Source organism: Daphnia magna, linkage group LG5 (genome assembly GCF_020631705.1).
Source record: "Daphnia magna isolate NIES linkage group LG5, ASM2063170v1.1, whole genome shotgun sequence".
In the NCBI taxonomy this organism is placed as follows: Eukaryota; Metazoa; Arthropoda; class Branchiopoda; order Diplostraca; family Daphniidae; genus Daphnia; species Daphnia magna.
In genome coordinates, this window is record NC_059186.1 from 11003061 (window position 1) to 11027863 (window position 24803).

General features: G+C 39.2%; 1 protein-coding gene across 3 annotated transcripts in view; it reads right to left on the bottom strand.

The window, feature by feature from the left end:
• Positions 1–24803, bottom strand: part of LOC116923485 (kinesin-like protein KIF26B) — a 65099-nt gene that overhangs the window by 32525 nt on the left and 7771 nt on the right. For 2 of the 3 annotated variants that reach the window (XM_045174116.1, XM_045174117.1), the window contains exons 3-4: positions 5094–5157; positions 237–640 (exon numbers count right to left, since the gene is read on the bottom strand). In XM_045174116.1, the coding sequence (XP_045030051.1) occupies positions 237–640; positions 5094–5157 (468 nt within the window). Of the gene's footprint in view, positions 1–236; positions 641–5093; positions 5158–15193; positions 15573–24803 lie in introns of those variants that run through there. The other variant, XM_032929970.2, reaches the window with a different exon arrangement.

The following is a 24803-nucleotide window of genomic DNA, read 5'->3' on the forward strand; positions in this document are numbered from 1 at the left end:
GTCGTGGTTATACACAACAAAGAAAAAAACAAAAAAAAACGAGGGAAATTCAAACATTCCATCCGCAAGAAATTGGAATAAAAATATGAAGATGTCGGGCAAAGAAAGAAAAAAGAGCGTGACCGTTGACTTGACGTAACATAATTGAACAATAATACGGGCTGGAACGTTTTGTCTGCTTCAAAAAAAAAAAAAGAAAAAAAAAAATAATAATCATAATTTGAATCGGGTCCTACCTGGCGAAGAAAGCGGCGGCTGCGGACGCTTGGGCGGCCGACCCTAAGATGCCGTTGACGCTGTAGGCGTATCGTGTTTCCAGGTAGCCTTGCGGATGGTGTTGCTGCTGCACCACCGACAATCCAGCGGACAGTTCGGCTGGAACGTGTTCCTTCATCACCGGCTTAATGGTAGGTGCAATCGCATTGGGGGCGACGGCATTGGACGTTTTGAAAGGGAGTCGATTGACGGCCGACGTGCTGGCGGATGTCGCAATCGACGAAGGCGGATGAGCTGTTCCAAAAGCGCCTGAAGGCGCGATAACAGCAGATGGCGAACGGAGAGTCACACCTCTCGGCGGAGGAGGCGGAGGAGCGCGACGTTGATCGGCCATCGTCTCCACTTTCGTTCGTGTCATCAAAACCTGCGAATAAAATAAGATTAATCCAGTAAATAAAAATATCAAATTTGAATAAATTAGAAATAAATGTAATGGATTTCGTTTTTTAAATCTGAGTTATTCATTGACGTTGGCGCACTAAACTAGCAGCTCTGTTCCAGCACACATCAAAATGAAGAAAAAGGGACAGACAAATCGGGCTTGTTATCAAAGTATATTCAGATCCAACCCCCACCCTCAAAAGAAAAAGTTTTGATGATCGTTTCACACATAAAAGGGGGAAAAAAAAAGAAAAGAAAGAAGGGGAGACTGATTTCCAATTCAATCCCGTCTTATGCGCCAACAGTGTTTGACTTGATTAGTTATACATATAGGGGGGTGGGGGAAGCTTTGCGAGTCAACGTGAAAAGGGCGGAGGCATGGGCTAAAACTAGACTATATAGCGCGAGCCACGTCAGATCGTAACTCTTTTGGCCTGGCTCGGCAATGCCGCCTATCCAGCGTGCGCAGCCACACGTGGAAAGAGAAAAATATATTATTGCCCATTTATTTAATTGATAGTTATTTCCAACCCTCCTTTGTATTGGGGGTGTGCACTCTTTTCTGCCGACAAATCCAACAATGGCAAGAAAATAAGAAAAAAAGGAATAAAAAGAAGAAGAATTACTTAGGTGGCATGACTCATCGCTATCAAAACAGGAAGGAAGAAATTGCAAAAGACGAGGAAAATCTCCGCCCTTCCTTCGTGGCCGATTCGGTCCGTTCCGATGGCCATCCGTCCGGGCAGAGTTTACGTCTATTTTTGTTTTTGTCCATGATGAATGGAACTGATTTTTTTTTTCTTTCTTTCTTTTTTTACGCTCTTTTATTTAGTAGTTTTAAACACGAAACAATTGATGGCCATCTTATTTTTCACTTGAACGCAACAGACGTTGCCCGACTCTTCACGATCGTTCGTTTTCTTTCAGTGGGAGGCCCAAGTGTAAACAAAAGGGTCTCGTGCTGTGAAGCAGAATTAAAAAAAAAAAAAACAAAAATCGAGTTTCTACACAACACGTTAGAAATAAATCGTTGGTCTTAAACAATACAACACTGTCCGCTGTTCGATCAAAGCGCTTTTTATTTATTTAGAGCTTCATTTTTGTTGTCTCTATTCTTTTTTAAACACACAATCAGCCAGCCGATCAAATAAATTGAACGCTCCAGAAGAATCTTTGTGTTCAACACACACAATTGTCGGGAAACTCAACAACAACAGCAACAACAAAAAATGAATCGTTATGGCGGGCGGATACACTGGTGGCATGGCCTGTGTGCACGCAAAATCTGATGGAGACGCTCTTTCTACTCCGCCTATCATATTCCCTTTTTCATTGTTCCAGCATGTTAGTACCCAACCTCCTAGTTTATATACCACGACCGACTGGAACATAATAATAATAAAAAAGAAAAAAAAAAAAAAATTTAGTTCTCACGGAATTTTTTCAAGAGGGGAAGGGGAGAGAGTAGTAACTCTCTCACAACGTGCGAAAGCTTCACTCGAAATTATTTTCTGTATGTGTGTATGTGTGTGTGTGTGTGAGCTTTTTCATTTTTATTTATTTTTTTGTTCCCGGGCTAATCACAATTAGAGGCTTCCGGTATCCCCCCCCCCTCTCCCCATTCAAACGACAAAAAAAAATGTGATGAAAATTATGAAAAAAAAAAAAAAAAAGATAATTAAATTAAAAAATGACTTTAACAATGTGGACCCGTTTGATTAAAAGAATTAAAAAAACATATATTAAACTGATATATAGATCTTATAAGGATGAATGGTTGTAGGGGAAAAAGAACCAAACAAAAGAGGAGAAATCCTATCAGCGAAATGAAATCTTAACGATGATATCGAGATTGTAGTTTTCTTTCCTCCTCAAACGAAAAGTGAATAAAATGGTGCGAAGGGAGAGAGAGAGAGAGAAACCAATTAGCCGCGAGGGCAACGCGATCGGAGTAATGAAGTCTCGTGAAATCGACGGGCGGCGTGCCAACAACAGCGCCACACGTAGACACTGGCACAGGCAACCAAAGTTGTACAACAGGAGCACAAGAAAAAAGAATTTGTACATAGCGGGAAAGGTACAACAGTTTTGAAAGAAACGAAAAGATCATCGACAGATTTACTGCGCACACGCAATAAATTGAATGTTTCGACCTTTCTTTCTTTCTTTCTTTCTTTTCTATAGCCATTGGCGTTACGCAACAAAGAAAACAAAACAACCAACAACCAACAACAAAAAGTCCTATTGTTTTTTATAAACATATAATCATCAACTGGCGTAATCATAGAGGATTGATGACGACTTACAACCCTTCCCTTTCCAACAGTCCTTTGTTTTTTATGGCCGTTGATAGCTGGCGGGACCTTCAAACTCGTGCCGTGTCTGATACACCAGTGACCTAATCTTGCGCCATTTTCACACTAATGTGTTTTCGTGACGATCTAAACAAGTTCACACGCGCACACGAGGCGAACGCAATTCGTTTTTTCGCACGATACTAAAAATGCAATGCTCATTTGTTACACGACTGGTAAGGGAAAAAAAAAACGTGATGACTCAGATTGCAGACGGCGTCAGCACGCGCTTTAATTCATCTCGATTGTCCATTTAACTGTTAAAACACATCGTAGGGACGGGAAAGATAACAAACGGTTGGGAACGTTTTTCTTTTTTTTCACTTTGTGTGAATCCGTTCCATTGTTGTTGTTTTCAGACTTTTCAATTAACAAGAAAGAATTGATTTTTTTTTATTAAAGAGAAAAGAAAGCCGAGGCAGAGAAAACGCTCCCGCAATCAGGTATTCTTATATAACGAGGAATATTTAATAATTAAGAGCCCGTTTACGGATTTAGCGGGACGACAGGTGAAAAAAAAAAAATAAAAAAAACAAAAAACAAAACGGGACTTGAATTTCGTGTTTTTTTGTTTATGTTAAGTATTCAACGTATGCTGCGATGCAAATTGTTTGAGCGCTGCATTATTTCAACACGCATCATACCAGACGAATAGCTTAAAGGCCGGTTTTCTTCCCGTCTTTCGAACGTGATTAAACATCCCCGTGAAAGACGCACAAATCAAACAAGAAACAAACAAGAAAAATGTATCGAATGTCATCGGATGATTTGCATGCCACCATTCATCGAAGTCTTTCCATACATTTCAATACATAAAAATGACAAGCATTTTCAATTGACCTTTTCCCAGCATTTCTCTCTCTTTGATTTCAAGTGAATTTTTTAATTCCCCATGTCAAGTTGTTGAGCAATACAAGATTTACTGCTATGCCTACACACGCCGGATGATTATCATTAAAAAGCGGGGGACCGATAACGTCGCGCCAGTACGTGTTGTGATTTATGTACTACCAACTGGTAAAGTGTACGTGTAATTTGTTGGCACCTCGAACAGGTCAGCAGGATCAGACTGGCTGGGGGCCATGTTGCCTTATTCATTTGAAAATATTCACACAAAAAAAAGAAAAAGAAAAAGGCTATCCACTAGAATAACAAATCAGGCAAATCGACTCGATTGAGAAAAAAAAAATCTACTTCGTTTGAAACGTATGGGGGCTGAAACGTTGATAGATGGCGACAAGGGCGCCCCTTTCTTCTCCACTTTTGGAGGTTTAAAAAAAATGCTCACTGATTTATTGATTTTCCTATTGAATTTTCCTTGAAAAATTTCCTTGGCCTTTGTCAAGATAGAACCGATTGAGATTGATTGAATACAACCACCCATTCCTATCGATTAGCTTCTTTAATTTCAAAGGAAAAAAGAAGTAACACGAACCGTCGTGGGCCTCAATTCGACAGGTGAACACACACAGACAACAAGTCAAATAAACTAAAATGTCTGAAACGGCGACATATCCTCACGCACATAAAAAGTTAACCGAATATTAACCGAGTTTTAAATTTTAAAGAGCCAGAATAATAGAATTCAACACCAAGACCGCGCCCGTCCGTTTTGATTGTTACAATATGAATTTGTTTCCCCCTTTTTGATGCGTTCGCTGAGTTGCAAACGGAGCCCACACTTTTCAAACGTCTTCCTCTTCTTTTTTCTTCCATTCATTCAGCGTCCTCCCTGTTTGTTTTTTTTGTTTCTTCTTTGTGTTCAACAGGAAAGAAGAAAACCAGAATAATAAAACAAGAAAAGTGTCTTAACTTTAGTAACAACGTTTTGACCAGTGTAGCGCAAATAGGAAAACAATGGAATCACCCGCGTCTCCGGCAAAGAAGAGAAAGAAAAAAGTGACCCCCTTTTTCCTTTTTGTTTGTACAAAGAAATGAACGAGGGTGGGCACCAACTGACGCACAAGTTGAGTGAAATCCAACACAATGAGCAGAAATTTTTTGACACACCCCATTTTTCTTTTTCACAGTCGAAAATGAAAAGAAAGAAAGAAAGAAATCATTTGAATATGGATGACATACCTTTGGCTGCTGAGCTGGATAATTCATTACGTTGGCCGTTTCTGGGGCTGTCTCTGCTAGTCTCCTGTAAAGGTAAATCAAAACTAAGAATTAAAAAAATTCATTTTCTGGTTTGCAAAATAAAAAAGGGAAAACGCAGAAACAAACAAACATGTTTATCTTATTTCAGTACGCATTCAAATCACAAAACAGAAAAGAACACGACAGGGCGCCCTTTAAAAGAAGAAGAAGAAGAAAAAAAAAACATGCTCCGGATCGTTAGCATAATTCGGTGCGGCCGACACGACAAGGAAAATGCAAAAGCGACTTGTTTTTTCTTTTTTCATTCTTTTGTATACGTCTTGTTGATCTTTCCCTGTTTTTTTAAATATATATTTTTGGTTGGCAAAGGTGTGGTAAGGGAACTCTTAACACAGACTGCGTGTAATATGCAAATCGCGCACAGTTCGCCCGGTTAGAAAATGAGGTTGCACGCGGTGGCAAAAAAAAAAAAATAAAATAAAAAATACAGACGCACTTTTTTTTTCTTGTTTTGCTGCTGCTTGGTATGTGTCTGTTTCACTCGTGTTGTGTGTAATATTTCGTTCGTTCCCCGTTTTCATCGTCATAAATCAAAAGGTGACATTCATTTTGTTTCGCATTTAGCCTCCATCTCTTTTGTTGAATTCCTCGGCCAGTTTTTTTTTATTTACTTCTCTATACGACTCGAATATGAAGCCACAAGGAAAGAGAAAAGAAAAAACCCAGCATATAAAAAATAAATATGAAAGAAAAATCAACGATCTCCCCCCCTACCCCAAAAACGGTCGTAGGAAGTTGGGTGTAGTGCCCATTTCGGTCAGGACTAAAAAAAAAAAAAAAAAATGCGATTCATAACAGTGACGTTTTTATACCAGCCGGAGCGAGACTTGACTGCAACGCCAATCATTTCCTTTTTCTCTTTTTTTTTTTTTTGTTGTTGATTTGAGAATAGGGGGCAGTGGCGGAGCAAAATATTTTCTTAATTCTTTTTTTTCGTGAATTTTTTTTTTTTTTAGATTTTCCCACCGCTACCCCCCGCCCGGTATTTGTGACTCGGTCGACGAGTTCCAGATGAACCACCACACACACACACACCGTGAAAGAAAAAAAAAAAAAAAAAAGGAGAACCTGGGAAAAGCGGAACCATCAACCCACCAGTTGATGACTACACCGATTGGCCCCGGCGCTCCTCGTTTTCCAAGGAAACAAGACTAAAAGGATGTCTGCTTTAATTTCGAATATCCTTGATCGTTCGACATTGTCTGACGGAATAAATTTGAAACTGATGAAATGCACGATTTCTAAGAAAGGATAACAATAAAAAAAAAAATTGCCTGATTTTGGGTTTGCAACAACAAAAAAGGATCACAACACGATCCATCAAAAAAGAACAAAAAAATAATAATATAAAAGTTCATTTCGCACAGTCTCTCTGTCACATTCTCGTTTGTGTATGTGTGTGGAGAGTTCTGATTATCGACGTTCCAAAAAGGAAATGAGAACTATACAGCGCCCGGATTTAGATACATTAGATGAAAAAATAAATAAATAAATAAAAAAGGGAACAAATCTATTGGCCGATTTTGTCGTGGATTTATTATCGTCAGACAACCGTCGGCGATGCAAGTTAGGAAATTGAAAAAAAAAAAAAAAAGAACCAAAATAAACTCGTTTGTGTTGAAGTGCGCAGATAATGACGGATAGCTTCGATGTAAAACTAAAAAAAAAAAAAAAAAAATGAAATACCCACCCCCCTAAACAAACAAACAAACAAAAAAATTCGTTCAATCCGGTTGTTCAGGTGGAAATAGTCAAACTCTTCTGACTAGCTGAAAAGCTTTCGAAAAAAAAAACGCCATTTAAGGGAGGAGTCGCTGCCGCGGGCCGTCAACGAATTGATCAAAACAAAGGCACAAAAATCAACATTTTTCAATCTGCAATCATCTCAAGCACTTGTTGCCCACCCCCAGCGTAAATTGAGTTGGCGTGCGGGACAGTGTCCTGATTATTTATCGGCCTTTTTGTGCGTCTCGATCCGTTTCAGATAAATGAAAGCGACAGGCAACTAGGCAACGACTCTGTTCGCCCACCATTTCATTCTCTAAACAGTTTCACTCTCTCACCGGTGATTGGCACCTCAATGCCACGTCCTCCTTGTGCAATATTTTGGGGTTTTATTTTATTTTATTTATTTTTTTGTTTAAATGTTGTGTCTCCAACACTTAACGATTAACTCCGAATGGATCATTCTTCTTCCCTAGACGGATGTTTTCCCCTAAAGGAATGGCCAGTCGGGGAGACTCATCTACGACCCAGTTTTGCAAACGTTCAACAGATTTTTTTTTTGAAAATTGCGTCCCAGTCATCGTTCAAAGTGAAATATTAGCCAAAACGCAAAGGACATGCAGTATTTTCTTTTCTTTCGGCGAAAGATAAATATATCTATCGTCGCAGTGTATATGTCTTGACGCAATATTATAGTAGCTATATATCCATAAACAGTTATACGAGTCGGATGAAATAATACGAGATAAAAAGGAGCACTGGAGAAATTTCAACGAGTCGTATGTTGAAGGACGTCGAGTAGTTAACGAAATGTCGAGACATTCTCCACATTCTTTTACGAATTTATGAATTCAACAGAGACACTTGAGGTGAGCAGAAATGATGGTCGGGGAATTCGCGCTGTTTCCAGATTCGTATCATTTTTTTGTTTTTATGTTTTTTGTAAATTTTAATTGTAGTCGTCGTCACCTGAACGACTCGACATTTCGAGAAAACCTCAATTGATGAATCATAACTTTCTAATTCGTTTGGTTACCATTTTCCGATGGCAAGATTTAAAACGTAAAGCCAATGAAATTGTTCCAAAACTTCCAGTGATGATTTAAAAAAAAAACAAATGCCACGTGTCAAATTACGGCAATTAAAGTGGCGCTCAAATATGAAATAATCATCACAATAAAAAACAAAAACAAGTTAACAATCAAGTGAGAGCGGGGCTGGTATATGTCCAAACAAAATAAAAAATAATAATAATACACGTTCCAGCCCTCCTTCATCCCCCCCTACACTCGATGGCCTCCTATCTCGATAAAGAATCAGGTGCCAATTGTTACCAACAGCCGCGAGAATCAAACACGTCTATATTAAGAAGCCAAAATTCGAGATTACGTCGACACGGTTCGACTACAATTTTCAAACGCTAGTCGAGACGTTCCTTTCCTTGCCAATGCACGTGCAAGACACTTCCATGAAAGCCCATCCATCGTCGAAACTGACGTGAAAAAAACATTGTACATATTTGTACGATTTAAGGCATATAGCGGGACGGTTGTTACTTTCAAAAAAAATGACACGCTGAAACAGGTGGAGGAACACGTTCACCAACGTCGACAACGAGTTTTTATTTTTATTTTTTTTTGTGTGTGAAACACTACGTCGATTTGAAAAGAGAAGAAGGAAAAAGAAAATGTCTTGAACGTGTTGAATTCAAATAGGCAAAGAGAGATTACGTCACGCTCTAGCGGATCGGATCCAAATGCGGGAAAAGCGCGCGCGCGCGCGCCACCGCTTCCCAACAAATCATCACGTCGCATTTCCAGGAAGAAGAAAGAAGAAAATATTCACCCATTCATTTTATTATTTTTCCCTCGGTTTTCACCCCCCCCCCCCTAAAAAAAAAATATGGTGGAAGGCTGGAAATGAAGTCATAAAAAAAAATTATATCACCTGAGCGATAAAATACACGCACACAAAGACGCTAACATTTCGTGTCACGAATGTGTTAATATAGAAGACATTTATCTCCCCCTTTTTTTAAATAGGGGGGACTCTCAATCGTCACTCCCCCTTTAAAAAGAAAAAAAGGAATGCCATCAAAAATGGGGGTAATAAGCGGTTTATATCGGAGCTGAATGAACAGGTGTGTCAAAGGTGAAATGACCAGCAACGACTTAATTTTTTATGTCTCTAACCCCTTCGTTTTTATTATCCAGTTTCACCCCCTTAAAATGTTACGGAACAAAATAAATAAAAAAAGGGAGGACAAAAAAGAAAAATTCTCAATAGCCCAAAAATGGTCATCCGATTGGAATCCATTACTCAGTTTGCCCCTATTTTTTCTTCCTTTCTTTCTCGTTGTTTAGACCAAAAAGACAACGCAAGAACAGACACAATGTCAACCCGTCGACAGGCTACACGACATCGAAGCAAACAGACCAACAACAACCAAATGCTCACAGTTTCGATTAACTATCAATCCCGATTCATTTGAACTGTATATACGCACACAATCGACTGTCATTGACGGACATGTTTCTCTCCCCGAAAATGCCAAGCAGAGAAACAAAAAAAAATAATTATATAAAATAAACTAAACTTGAAAAAGATAAGTGTGTTGGTTGGAAATGTATAACCGTGTGTGTAAGGAAATGGGGAAGAGCCAACGGTTACGTATATGGGCAACGGCTTAAACATTTCGAAGGCCTACATATATAACCAGACGAGGGCTAGAGAGGGGAGAGAGAGACAGTTCTTCTTGTATGGGGAAAACAAAACAAAAATAGGGGAGGTAGAAAACACATCAACGGGAGCTGGCAATTATGCAAAACGACCTGTTGGTTTCAACTGGCCGTGAATCACTTTGGCCTTATTTTCTCTCCCCCTTTTCTTTTTTATTCTCTTCACGTTAGAGATCTCTGCTTTTTGTTTTTTTTTTTTTTCAGTCCTCAACTCGACATTTTTCTTTAAACTCAAACCAAACCAAAAAGAACAAACACAAAATTCCTTCGGGACTCGGTTAATTGTTTTGTGTGTGTGTGTGTAGGGGATCCTATAGGGAAATGATCGTGAGCGTGAAAAAAAAAAAAAAGAAATCCCCCACTCTCTAGTTGGGGTCTCGCAATCAGTGGCACGCAGCCGCCACCAACTGGCCCATTATGCTAACGAATTGATTGGAAATGATGGTCTTTTGTTCTCCAAACATAAAAAAAAACTTGTACACGCAGATTCTCAACACCTGTTTTGTCTGGGTCAAACAAAGTACGGCCGTCATTATTTCGAATAGATTTCAACAAAAAACTGGGTCCCTGCCCCAGACACCCATTTTTCTATAGCGAAACCTCGAAAAGGTTAAGTGACAATAGAATTACAAAATAAAAGGATTTGATTTTTTTTAACGCGTGTGACCAATCGATACACAAAATTTGGCTTCGAGATTTTCGTATTTCCATTGTCAACCGCGCGTGTATACGTTTCCACACCTGGGGAAGGTGAGACCCCCTGTGGACCTGTTTTTTTTTTTTTTTAAAACATGGTCGGGGTCACCGAAAAGTCACTACTCGCTATGCATATATATACAACAACAATGAATCAATGATATCAAAGTGTTGAAATGATTAAAATAAAAAAATGGAAGTCACGCTTGTTTCGTGTTGACGTCATTCCCCGCGCTTTCTTCTATTTTCGAACATCACAAGAAAAAAAGACGGAAATGGCGTGTCATCTAATTACTTTTTTTTTTCCTTCTTATCATTTTCTTCATGGAATGATTGGCCTTTTTTTTTTTTTAATTCTGGGTGTGGGATCGAGACTGACATGTGAACCCTGGGAATTTTCTTTTCTTTTTTTTCAATTTTTTATTTTTTTGCGGCACAAATATATAAAAAAAAAAAAAATTATGTTTGAGGCAAAGGATTTACGATGCCGCTTCCGGAATCCCTTCCGGCTGCGTAAAAATAGCGACACCCATGATTTCTTCTGTCCAGAACGCATCACAACCCCCCTTCCCCTCTCTCTCTCTCAGAATAAAAGCTAAGAAAAATAATAAGAAATTGTAAAATAATACGAGCCATTAAAAACCAGAGCCAAGCAAAAAAAAAAAAAAAAATTCCCATCATTTGGGTGGCATTCAAGGTAATAAAAAAATATGTATTAAAAAAGAATGTCTTCTGCGAATGCCCTTCAAGTCAGAAAAGAACAATGAGCAGATACCTTTGTCTACCATCCGATAGACAAGCATACACATTTCTCTAAAAGGCCTTCTTTCGAATTGATGTTAGGAGCGCCATCTATTTGAGGCCGATAGATTACGCTGCAATCGTGTGAGGCTGTAAATGAACGAACATAATCAATCGTGTTTTTTTTTATTCTTTTATAAGTTGACAATTGGACTTTCTTTTTCGGTGGCAGCCCCGCTGTGAAGTATTTAGCATTTTTTATTTATATGTTTTATGTTTTTTCAAAGGAGAGCACTGGAGAGTGAGAGGCTGCGCGTCCGTTCAGATTGTGCGCGGAGTTTAGAAAGTTTGTGACCCCGTAAATTTCAACCCCAATTTTTTGACGTAACAAATCGAAAGGAAACGAGTCGGGACAGCCAGTCTCCATTTAAATAATGTGTGTAAAACTGCCATACAAGTTGGAGTTTGTTGTCGCTCCTGTTCTCCGTCAGTTGGCGCGCTTTCCCAATGAGAAATTACAGCCAGAAAATGGTAAAACATTTCGATCATCTTGAAGAAGACACAAGAAAAAAAAAACCAACAACTTCACCCCACCCACCCATCCAAACTTTTAGTTGATTTGATGGATTGAAAACTATGTCGAGAATGTCTACTGTTGTCATTTGAGGATGAAGAAGAAAAACTGTTGAAACATTTTTTTTTAACTGTCGGATGATGGAACAAGCTTTTTTTTCAATTTTTTTTTTGGATTCCTACTTGATGTTTTAAGTTTGTTTCTTTTCCCTTTCTCTCTGTTGCATGATGAAGAGAGGGGGGGAACCAGTTCCACACATGGGTCCCACGTTCACCACCGTCCCCCATGAATATTCAACTCACAGATCTATATACACCATCTACACACCGGGATTGAATGGGAAAAGAAGAAACAAGTTGGATAGGAAATCAACGATTCAAAGACACACACACGCGAATGCGCCGTCCTTATTTTTCTTTCAAGTAAAAATAATAATAATAATAATAATGAATAAAAATGAATAGAAATCCACATGTTTTCGATAATCAAACAGACGATTTGTTTGTGCAGCCAACAGGTGGGCCCCCGCAGGCTTCCCCCTTGTTTTTTTTTATTTTATTATTAGCTATCGTTCAGAAACGATTCTCACATGTTGGCCAATGTTCACCCATTATGATGTCCCCCCTCTGCCTTTCTTTGTTTTGTTTTTTTAATACAAGCACTTCCCCCTCGAAAAGAAAAAGAAAAAAACATTTCCAAATGAACCATGAGAAGAAGTAGTGTTTGTTCTCACGCCGAATCACCTGCCCTTCATTGCCTGTCATTAAAAATCATCCTTTATTATATATCCGTGGCTCACGTCTGCTCGTTTCCTTTTCGTGAGTGTTTCGCCTCCTACCGAGTTTGCCTTATCGAATCGGTCACGTTATACATTTTTTTTTAAATAATAAAACAAGATTATCATTAAATTGACTTGATCCAAATTGAAAAACGGTTAATGGCCGACGTCTAGTAAGAACGAGCGTTTGTTTTGTTTGTTTTTTTTTATATCCCGAAAAAGGAGAAGAGAAAACAAATTGGACCTCGGACTGGACAACATTTTGGACTAATTCCATTCAAAAAATAAAAAATAAAGAAAAAGAAAAAATAGATACGTTCGTTTCCCTTTCCCACGCGCAATCAGACATGATACTATCACACACCTGGAGGCTTGCAAGAGGGAAAGGTACGCTCAGGTCGTAGTTGAATGTTTTAAATAACCCGAATCGGAAACGAGCCACACACACAGTAGCCGTATAGTTATGATAGGGGGGGATGGAAAACCTTCTGCCCGTTTTCTCTTCCGTACGGCGCGCTAGTCGACGATATTTGAAAAAAAAAAGAACCAAAAATATTTTTTCTCTTTTTCCCACGACCCTTTTTTTTTCCCCTCCTCATTTAAATCATTCCTATATAGACGACAAATAAGAGGGAAAAAAAATACCATCGACCCGCAGTTTAAATAACGAAAAATCGCTCGGTGTGTAATCAATGATTTTTGACATTGCCACTGGCCAACCCGTAAAAGGAGAACGAAAAGAGCAGGATTTTTTTTTTTTTTTTTATTGTCGTCTTAGTCATCATCATCCTCAGCGCTGCCTTCCGAAAAATCTCCATTCAAATTGCGGGACCCGAAAACAAACAAAACAAATCAGGTCCTCTAAATTGCTCCGCTTCAAAAATGGACGAAGATGCAAACAGAAATGAGTCAGACAGGTTTTTCTTTTCTTTTTTTTTTTTTTCTTCATTCTTTCCTCAATTTTGGAATTGGGGGTCTCTCCATTCATTTAGAAAATCAAAATGGAAGTTTCCAGAGAGACAGAGAGTTTGAACGCATTTCACTTTTTTTTTTTTCCCCGTCTTGACTTTAGAGTTAATGGTGGCGTGCGCGTTTTGTTATTCGGACGGTGTGGCGCCCGTGCTAATTCGTCGCGACACGGATGACCACGCCAACAGCCAAGTTGATTACAAGTGACGACTCAATATTAGAAAAATCAAAATGCAACAAAACAAAAAATGATATAAAACTAAGGGCACAAAGACAACCGAATTTTCTCCTTTTTTTTTTTTGTGTGTGTGTCTTCAAGTTGAAGAGGGAAAAAAAAAACAGGTTAAAACGATTGGATATGGTATTTTTTTTTTTTTTACACCAGTCACACGACCCCCCGAAAAAAAAAAAAAGACTGGCGACGATTTAATGAAGTTTTTTTTTGTGTGTGTCTTTTTTAGATAGAAAATCTAGTCGTGTTTTTTTAATACGTTGGCGCGAGTCTTATCCGCTAGAATTTTTTTTTTTTTTGTAATTTTGAATTCATTGCCGGTCAAAAAAGAAAAAGAAAAAAAGCCAGAGAGACAATTTACGACTTTTTTTTTTGTATGGCCGGGAAAGGGAACTGCGCGCCAGACGCGTGTTAAAACATTTTTAAAGAAAATCATGTTTTATTATTTACTGGTCAAGGTATACTATATTTCCCTCTTCCATCCCACCAAATGAAGAAGAACACAAATAACAATAATCAAAAAGAAACACATTTGTTTTGTTTTTTGTTTTGGTTGAAAAAATTAATAAAAACTCAAAATTCAGTTCTCGAGATGGAAGGGGATAAAGTTGTTTCTTATTCGATTTCTTTCAGACGCATTTCTAGTCAATGTGTGTGGCTGAGTCAAAAGGCCGTCCACGTCGAAATTAAATCGACGCCAGACCTTTGCATCTATTTTCAAAATTTTGTGTTTTGTTTTTCTTTAGTGGCCTTTCTATTTTTCTTTTTTTTTCGGACGGGTGTTGGAACATTTGTTTGATATAGTTTCCAAATAACTTTAATGGCGAGGTTGGTCGAGTTAAACGTTGTTTTCTTTGATTTTCTTTTTTTTTTTTTTTCAAACGGAAAAATGGCTGAGGGAAAACCCCAACCAACCGTTTCATTAATGTTTTTTTTTTCCTTTTTGGTTCCACGCCATCGCCGCAATAGTCCATCATTTAACAAATGATACAATAGGGGATTCAGCCACAAAAATATATATATAAATAAATAGGACGAATCTTTTTATTTATTTATTTATTTCTGGGAGGGACATCCCAACCGCTTCGACCATCCCCCCTTATTTTTTTCTTTTACCTTAAAGACACAAGACCCTCAATACATTACATAACCAATTTTAAAATCATTAAAGAAAAAAAAGGGGGGTCCCAAACTTGTTACGAAATTGAGGGGAAACTTTTCCCACTACACTCGATGGCCACGTGACTTAGGTAACCCTCCTTCACTAAAAGAAAATGGAAGGGGGTCCTTTAACAACCCCCCCCCCACAACTAAAACCACTTCACTGGCCTTATACACCGCCTACCCAATGTGGCAGATGGCATCCGTACCCAAGTGAAAAAGAATTGAAAATAAAAAAATGTTTGATGTTTATAAGAATAACGTAAGAGTAGAACTGGGTGTTTCGTACATTCGAGATTGTGACGCAAGAAAAAACCACTCAAATGCGCGTTGCGGGCTGGTAATGATAATGAGAGTCGTCGGCGACAACGAGACGCAAATGGACTGAGAAAGAGAGACACTCACCGCTGCGACGAACAACAGGTCGCCTTTCGGTGATCACGCTTCCGAAATGAATAGCGCAAAATCAGCTAGATTGGCCTTAATCATCAAGAGCCAACTAGCACGATCATTGTCAAGAGTTCCAGCACAAAAAGGAGAAAGAGAGAGAGAAAACCCAAAGAAAATCTCGAAATTTGGCAAGACAAATTTCGCTTTTCTTTAACTCTCGTCCAATTTTCAAGTCAGACTCTTTCTCGGCACTGGGACACAATCACAAATCGAGACACGAGGGATCACAGAAAACAAGAAAAACAACAAGTTGAAGAGGGAAAAAATAATTTTGTAGAGCGACGGACCGGTACGTTGTTTCTCGGTCGGCCACTTGAACGGCACTGGAGCGGCTCCTGGGCCTGCCCCTCTCTCTTGTATTCATTCGCACTATATACAGACGCTATACTACTAACCACTATGCTAACGTCCACACCCATCTACTGTGTGGGGGGGCCTTTTTTGTTTCCCTTCAAACTAAAAACTCGCAAGTCCCTTTTTTGTTGTTGTTGTTGTTGTTGCTTTAGATGTGTGCTTACTTATTTTTCACTTGAAAATGGCTATAAGAGATGGGTGGCGCGCAATTCAAATCAAGTGACGCCAAAACGAAAAGCCACAGAGACAAATAACGCGCAAATGAAACAAATCAAATCAATTCTTTCACGAATTATCGGAATTTGGAATGATTTGAATAAAACAAAAAAAAAAAAACGAATCCAGTTCAGGTCTTGTGCGCATGTCTCCAGTGCACGATGTTGATCAAGAGCTGTCATCAAAATGGGGAAAGAAACAAAAACAAACAAGAGAAATGAACTTGTTTTTTCCAATTCATTTAGGAGTGGCCACCTGTGTGCGTTACACAACGTCGACGACGACGACATTTTTCGAGTCGTCTACATTTGCTGAACGTACACGAGCGTAGCAGAAACATGAGCAAGAGTGATATTATTAGCAGTTGCTGCACAGACAGTCAAAGAATAGAAAGTGAGTTGAAAGATTTTGTTTTGTTTTTTAAGGTTGTCTTCGGAAAAAAACAAAACAAAAACCCGCTCATTAAAATCAGATGCTGTTGCTCAAGCGCGCGCACAGCCAAAAAGACTTCACGACCGTGTGTCTGTGTGTATATATACGCCATCGCCGAAAGCTCGATTACCTTTAATTATCTAAGCGGCTGGTGAAAGTGATGGTGATTACATTTTCCCTTTTTTTTCTTTTTTTTAAAATATAAAATTAACTATTTTGGGACCAACATTTTTCTAATCATGTCGCCTGCGGATTTGTTTTAGAATTTTTACTTCACATTTCGATTGGAATTCCCAAGGACTGAATCAATGACGGAAGGCCATGAAATAAAAGAATTTCACGTTTAAATTTTTTTTTTTATAAAAAAAAAAAAACAGACGTATACAAGAAAACGATATTCATTTGTTTTTTAGGGGGGAGGGGAAAAGGGGGTGAAGGGAGGAAGCGAAAACAAGAGGAGATAGTCCCTGACGTTACAGCAAGTGAGGATAGAGCGTGAGAAACTTGTACGCTGTAGACGTACACACGGAGAGAGACTGTACGTATTATATACACAACGTCGGAACGCTAAATTAGTTCAAGGAAAGAAGAAAATAAATAAAAAGAAGAAGAAGAAGAAAAAAAAAAGTGTTCACTCCCCCGCCACTCGGAATATTTCCCTATGGCCGCTGGGCCAGCAAACAGCGACGTACACCAACAACCTTCGTCGTCTTCTTCTTTTCTCATCAATTTTTAATTTTGTTTTTTTCTCCATAAAACTTGGTTTCCCTTTTTTTTTTTATTTCATCATCCCTAAAAATCGGTCCAGTTTTCTAATAATCGGAGAGTGCGCTATTGTTTCATAATTTAGAAAAATTAAAAATTTTAAAAATCAAGGCCTTGTCGTTTGAAACTGGCGCGCAAAAAAACAAAAATTCTTTTCTTTTAAATTTGTACGTGTTTCGTAATTATTTAGGTCTTCCTTCATGTTTACGCCAAGGCGTTGAAAAAAAACCAAAAAAAACACAGGGGGCAGCCGGTGATTATCTTTTTTCCCGAGCCTTGGCTCTCATCTCATTACACATTTTCACTACTGCGTTATTAAATGCGTGGGGAGATGAGAAAAAAGAGGAAGACGATCGAGCAAAGCAGAAAGTCAAGACAACCCTCCCAAAAAAAAAAAAAAAATAATAATAAACGGTTGAAACTGGAGGAACACACCCACTCAAAGGTTCAAAGTGCGCGCGCAGAAACAAAAACAAAAAACTTGTTCTTTATTTTTGCATAAAAGGGCGTTTCAAAAAGCTCTCGAGTTTTTCGCACGGCTGCAGAAAGACAAGATACACATGAAACAGTTTCCATATTTTACTAGCAAAGGATAACGAGTGAGACTCTTAGTAAACACACAGCCAACAGTCACGTCTGTTCGACTGACCTTTTAGACGTCGGTCTCCTCCTTTTTCTACTTGCCTTTTTTTGAAAAACAAAACAAAAAAATCGTTAAGAGAGCGCACCGTGAAACACGAATGAGAGACGCTAATGCGATGTCGACTCGATCGCGTTTCTCCCGGCATAAAAAAAAAACCGCAAAAAGTTCAAACGAACAAATTGATCGTGAAACATTTGATGGAGACCGTGTTTGATGATTATACACAAGACTCGGTTTACACATTTGGGGGGGAATGAAAATTCTTGTATGTAAAAAAAAAAAAAAAAGAATCTTTTTTCTCATCTACACAAAACTGAAACTGTCCCCCAGTTCAGAGAAGATGAACACGAAGATTGCCAACAGCAGCTGGCGAGAGGGTGGAGGGAGAGTCTGGTGGTATAGGTTACGAGAGCGACGTTCGTAATATTATAAACACTGCTGGCGGAATAATATAAAAGGACAAACGATATCGTGATACGGTTGTATACAGAGGGGGGAGAAAGAACGACGCCAGTGGCCCCCGAAAAGCAGGAGGGGATCATACTCGGATGATTAAAGAAACAGCTACTATACAGAGCCAAACATGTTTGAAACCCACCGATCGGAAGTAGAAGATAATGGGCCTACACAAAGCTACAACTACCGAAGTTGGGTTTTATTTTTTAGAAAAGCAGAGCCGGATGTAAGGTTTGATGGGCCCAGGTAGATAGAAACAATCCCCCTCCTAGTTGCCCTACATGTCCCACAATAGTAAACTGCATATTATTACGAGTCCTCTCTACCTCCGTGTACTGACCTCTCTCTCTCTCTCAAACAAGGGTATCTTGAAAAAAAAAAAACCCTTCCATTCCCACGGAAGTTTTTAAATTTCGTTATCTTAGTGAATAACTCAATTTGTGATTTGTGGAAGCAGAGCAACGCCTAATGATACCGGCGCCAAGTAGTTGCAAGCTGTTGCTGACCCTTCCAATTTACTGGACAGCACCTGAGTTTGGTGTTGAAGAAAGAAAAGAAAAAAACAAAAGAAAAGATAAAACATGGCCGCTGATTTTATTTGTTGATCGCCCAGAAAAAAAAGTGTGGCGGTCAAATTATGACAGCCAATTCGATTTTACGCTACATGTTCATCGGAGAATGTATGGATGGCTGACTTTGTGAGCCAATGTGCGACCATCCGTGCACCATTCGATGCCATCAGCTCAGCAGTTTGAAAAGAAAAGAAAAAAATGCATTTCAAAAGCTTTGGCCAAAATAACGCCAATCAAATTTCCAAAAAAAGAAAGAAAAAAAACAAACAAACACAAACGAAAAGAGAACGTGAAACACGCCATTAGAGCTCTCAGATAGATGGAAGAAGGAGAAACGATGTTTGCATTAGCGCGCAAATGTTCAAAAACGAAATAGCAAAACAATTATGCGATGCTCTATTGTTTCAAATGGTTTGTTCTCGTGTAACGGAATTCCTCGTTTCGCAATCGGATCATCCGCAGGCTTTACATTTTAAAAGGCAATCGTTTTTGTTTGTTTTTATTGGGACTCTGCGGGAAATATCAGCGCTTTAAAAAAAAATTTTTTTTTAAAGACATTCTTCTATTTTCAACATCACAAAACAGCACTTAAACATACGAATTATTTGTTTTTTTCTTTTTAAACACAATGTCGGTCCCCGCGGGAGAAAGGAGGCTGCAAGAGTATTGAATAAGATCACGGCCGCTGTTTGTTATTCATTTTTTTTTTCATAATCTCCACGCATCTGATTTATTCCTCGATTGTCTTGTTGTTTTTCTTCCTTTTTTTTTTTTTTTAATTTCTTCTTCTAACGCTACGGTTGCTGTTGGCTTCATTCCTCAACTACACCGTGAAAATCATGAATTTTTTACGCTCTTGCTCCCGCTATGCGATGCGCACTGCGTACTCCCGTAACCTATCATTATCTGCACACAAATCAGGAGAACAGCACGTCATCGTCATCATTCCCCTTTTCATCTTTCCTCCATTACTTTCTTCATTCAAAAGTGATTACCGTGAAAAGCTACAACAGGTTAAAACAAGCACCGCTAGATGGCCGTACTTCAACATTGCGGGCGATCAAACCGGGAACTTTGAAACGCGACCAAAAATCATTTTCACTTCTCTCGTAGGAGCTGTAAACCAATTAGACGGATGCCGTCATCAATCTCAAAGAGAAGAAGTCCCTGCTGAGTTGCCGTTCAGACAAGTCGCGTTCAACCATTTAGAACCTCCCAAATAAAAAAAAAGGGTGAAAGTAACAGGCAAAACATCCTAAAAGTCACGAAAAAGGTAAACAAGACAAAGTTTTCATTGGCCACAACGGCCAGAGGCGCAACCCAAACAAGATCAGTGTCAAACATCAAGAATTGATTTTATTTTTTCTTTTTCTTTTTAAATTCCATCAGAATAGAGTGATGAGCGACATTTTCCCTGTCTCTCGATTTTTCCTTCTCCTAATTTCTCACGGAAAAAAAAAAAACTCACTAAAAGTATTCTGGCAGCGACCATAGGCGCCCCCCCCCCCAATCATCTGCTATCTACCATTCACTTGGCGTGTAAAAACAAAAATGAACCCCAGTCGAAATAGAAGCGTCCGTCCAACGGGAGAGGGCAGCCAAAGAAGGACTTTCTTCTAGGTGGGAGGATGCATTGTTAAGTCGTACACACTTCGTTAAGGAGTAGCATCATCAGCATGTAAAGAGCAGGAAGGTATATATATCGGTTTAGCTATGCATAACGAGGAAAGAAAGAAGCTGATGCTCATAAGGAGGGACGCTCGGGAGGCGACCTTATCTCTGTGATGGGTGCGACCGCTGCGCCAGCTGTTGCATCATCATTAACCATTTTCCTTTAGATTTTGTTTTTTTCTTTTTCTTCCTTCCGTGCTATACCATATCCCCAACATCAGGGCTAAGGGAGCGCTATATTTCTAATTTTAGTTGGATCACACATTCAAAGTTTTTTAAAGAAAAAATGGCGTCAAGAAACAAAACAAAAAAAGAAAAATGTGTGTAGCAAAAGAGAAGGGGAGCGAACAGGGGGAGCTGGAACAATTTGTTCCAGGGCGAGAAGAACAACACCCTAGCGATACATTACCAGCTCTTCTTTTTTGCTCTTAGTACCGGGGTCAACCGTCTGTCGGGGGAAATTTTTCTTGCTTCTGCTGGGTCATATGGAATTCCTCTTCAACCCCCGCGCTGTGTGTGCCACTGATGGAACAAGGACCAATGGAACGTTCTTTTTTTTTTTTTTTTTCAGGGGGGGGACTTGAAGGATATACTCCTGGTACTTTACTTATTCATGTATGACGATGTGGAAATTCGAGACAAAATAAACCTCGTTCTTGTCTCTTTTCGTAGATCCTTCGTATTTTAGTCTTTAAGCTTCTTGCATCAAAATCTCTTTTACTTCATTCCGCTGCTGTTGTTGATTCTTCTTTGTCGACTGCCACTATGGGGGGGTTTCTCACGTTTCTCACTTGTCAAATGCAACGTCGGGTGAAAAACAACAGCGCGCGTTCAACGTATCGCGTCCCTTTTCCATCATGTTCCAAAGTCGCTTGCAACAAATGCGGATAATCCTCCTCTTGTTTAATCCCGCACAAAAGACAGTCCTATCATATTTTTGTGTTGTTGCGTCATCTTTAGACGGGATGTAACGTCTAAATTTTGCGCGTCTCGTATAACACGAGCGCAAATTTTTAAAACGATTGAAAACAAAAAGAGACTTTTGAAAAATGGGACGACAGAGACAATGAGCGTTCAATCCCGACCGTCGGGATTAGTTTGCGCAACGAGTGACACGACGCGGTTTCTTTATGCTGCGGGAAGGGGGGGGGGATAGGACAGGAGCGATAAGATATTTAAAAGGGGGAATTTATCCGTCAAGACACGTACGAAAGAAACCTCTTACTTTGATTGGCTCGATTGGTCGTTATTGATGGCCTAATTATGTGGTCCCAACGATGGACACAAAGAATCTCGCGGCGGGATTGGAGTACAATGGAGAAGGAAAAAGAAAAAAGACGAAATGATTTCAAGAAAAAAAGAAAATGGAGGGGAACAAGTCAAAGGATAGACGCCGCCTTATCTTTTATTCAAGCAACAGCAGGTGAACTATTAAATCTAACACTTTCATTTGCATAGGTAGCATAATAGAGTGCAATTATCTATTCGCCTGCTATCGTCTATGGCGTTCCGGCCAGACCGTCATGAATATTTCGTTTTGATTCATTTGCGTACAAACATTTTTTAAAAAATAAAATAATAAATTCTATCGATGAATTTATTATTTTACCGATAGCAAAAAAAAAAAAAAAAAAAAGAATGACCTCTTTTGTTCTCACGCAATCGACGTGTAAAGCGGGGCAAAAAAATTTGAAAGTTCATTTGAAAGGTATTGGAAAAGTTTTCCCGCGTGATGCGGTGATCAATCCCGTTCCATAGTCAATTCATAATGGGAGGAAACAAACCAGAAAAAAAAACGAACGTTCTCAAATCAAATTGCATAATGCGAAAAGTCACGAAAACATTTATCTGCGCTAGCATCCAAACAAAGTACCGAATAATAAATTTTTTCGTGCTCGTTCTCATCTTCTTTCGTGATGAAAAAAACAAAAAAAAAACAAAGGAGGAAAACAGGTCGACACACGGACGCTTATTTTCGTTCTTTGCGGTCAAAACATTTAAAAAAATTATTTTTGGCGAGTGGGTCACTTGAACGCGGGAGCCTTAGGAAATCACGATGATGATATAAATCGTACGGTCACCCATGATGAGTCATCCTTGTCAAGGCAGCCCAAAACGGCCCCTTTCTCCCGCCGTCTCTGTCCGTCTTTTGCACCGAAATTAGCATAACGGTCAATGAAGAATGAAAAAAAAAAAAAAAAGAAAAAGGGAGAAGCGACGCAACTGATAAAAGAAGAAAACCGCTTGATCATATAACAACCCGCTGTTTCTCCATTCAAATTCGCCGATGGCCGAAAAACAAACATCTGAAGGGAGGACACGCACAGTATCTGTGTGTTACACTAACAAGGGCATCATCGAGATGCGCGGGATTGGCGTCGATAAAAAAGGGACGACAAAGGCGATTGGAAGAGATGGAGAAAAGAATTAAAAAAAAAAATAAATAAAGAGATGAGGCATTACAAGAAGCCGCCGATAAATTTATGGACGTGATCCAATCAAGGAAAAGTCGCATTCCAAAACTTGAGATATTCATTTTCCTTTTGTTTTATGTTTTTTTTGCTTCGTTCAATCCCGCGGAATCTTCCCCATGGCAAATCTTTAAATTATTGCAGTGCAACAGATGATATATCTCTACATTTAATCAAAGAATTAATTCAAACTATTGTACTGTACTTGTATCAATGATTCAACGGTTCATTTCTCATTCATAGAAAGAAGAAAAGGAGAGGGGGAAATGTAAAAAGAAAACAGCCGTGAGCTCTTCTGGGGCTGATTTGTCGGCGCGCGAGCGCTTGATTGCATCTCTCTACCTTCTGCCCAATCGATCACGGTCTTTTTTTCTCTTCTAACAAGCACCGAAATTCATCAAGACACACAAAATAATAATTCCAAGAACGAGAAGATCAAACCACGAAGAGAAACAAAACAAGGACTTTGTTTTTGTTTTGTTTTTTTCAAATGAAAAATCGATCAAAGTTGCAATTGGTTTCTCTCTTTTAATCATTCAAACGAATTTGTATCGTTGTGTAGATACAATTTGCCGTTTGATTCAACCATTTCGTGACTACGTCTCTATACAGCCAGAAGCAAACGACAGATCCACGCGATGATTTGCCAGTCCTTGTTTCCCCCTCGTTCGATCGTTCAACGAATTGATCAACAGCAACAACAAATGAAAAGAAAAAAAAGGATAGAGAATCAAACCGGCGATTAGGCAGATCGTGCAGACGATTGTTGTATACATCTGAATAGTTTGATGGCCAACGATTCATCACGCGCATCGGTTACACCGCAAGAGAATTAAAAAATAGATGTATGTAGGCTTTACAACAACAGCACAGCAACAGAGGGCCAGTATAAAGCGCGCAGGCACAAGATGGTTATCAGATGCCGATAATTTAAATCGAGACGCCAACGATTGATTCTCTCCCCTTCACACACACACACACAGAGAGCGAGTTCGAAAATAAATTCTCATCTCTATGTATAATTTCCCAGACGTTCACAGTCGTGCAACAATTCTAAAAAAGAGCCCCGACATTTTTAGTGGCTAACGTATTTTCCGACATGATGAACAGACGTTCATTGATCACTTTGAAGAGGAGGTGGGTTACTAACAGCGAGAAAGAGAGAAATCCCAGTTGAATGGGTCATAAATAGCTACTACACTCTTGTATACTTGACCCAGATGTTTGTTCGAAAACCAGAACCCCCTCGTTTTCTTCCAGTACACACAAGTCCTATAGTGTGTGTGTGTGTAATCTATCTTTTTTTTTCTCTCCCTTCGACCACAAGTCCTAACCAGCTGCCTATTCTGCAGAGATGTGATACACGTTTTTGAAAACATGTGCCCAGCCAACAAGCCGCTACAGTTTTTTCATAGTAATGCGATCTGATACCTCCAATTTGTCGCTTAAACTCCTAATCCAACCCCCACCCCATCCACTTTTAAAAGTAAAAAAAAAAAAAAAATTACAGTCACACAGGGATCGGGCTTCAATCTTTTCTGTGATTGCGAGGGAAACGAATGATGAAACAGAATGTTTGTGGGTGAATCGAGAATTTTTCAAATGGTTGAAAAGAAAGCAAGAAATACAACAACATCCTGTGATTCACAAGTCATTCGATACTGGCCGTTGTACCTATCAAAACGAACCTTGGACGGCACGACACACGAGACAATCCGACATACCGTCACATATCAAATATCCATTGTATCCTGCCTAAATGCGAGTCAAAATACATCAATGACCGAGCGAATCGAGAACAAATTTGGCAAGAAACAAGATGTTTCCATGCACATCACTTTCATTTTGAAATAAAGGGGAGGACAGTAGAAAAAAAAATAGAAACTAGTACGTAGACATCGGCTGATTGAAGCGGCACGTAAAAACATGTGGCCATCAGTTTGAACGTAATAAATCAAAAAAGAAGCGTGAGAGAGTGCGCGGGA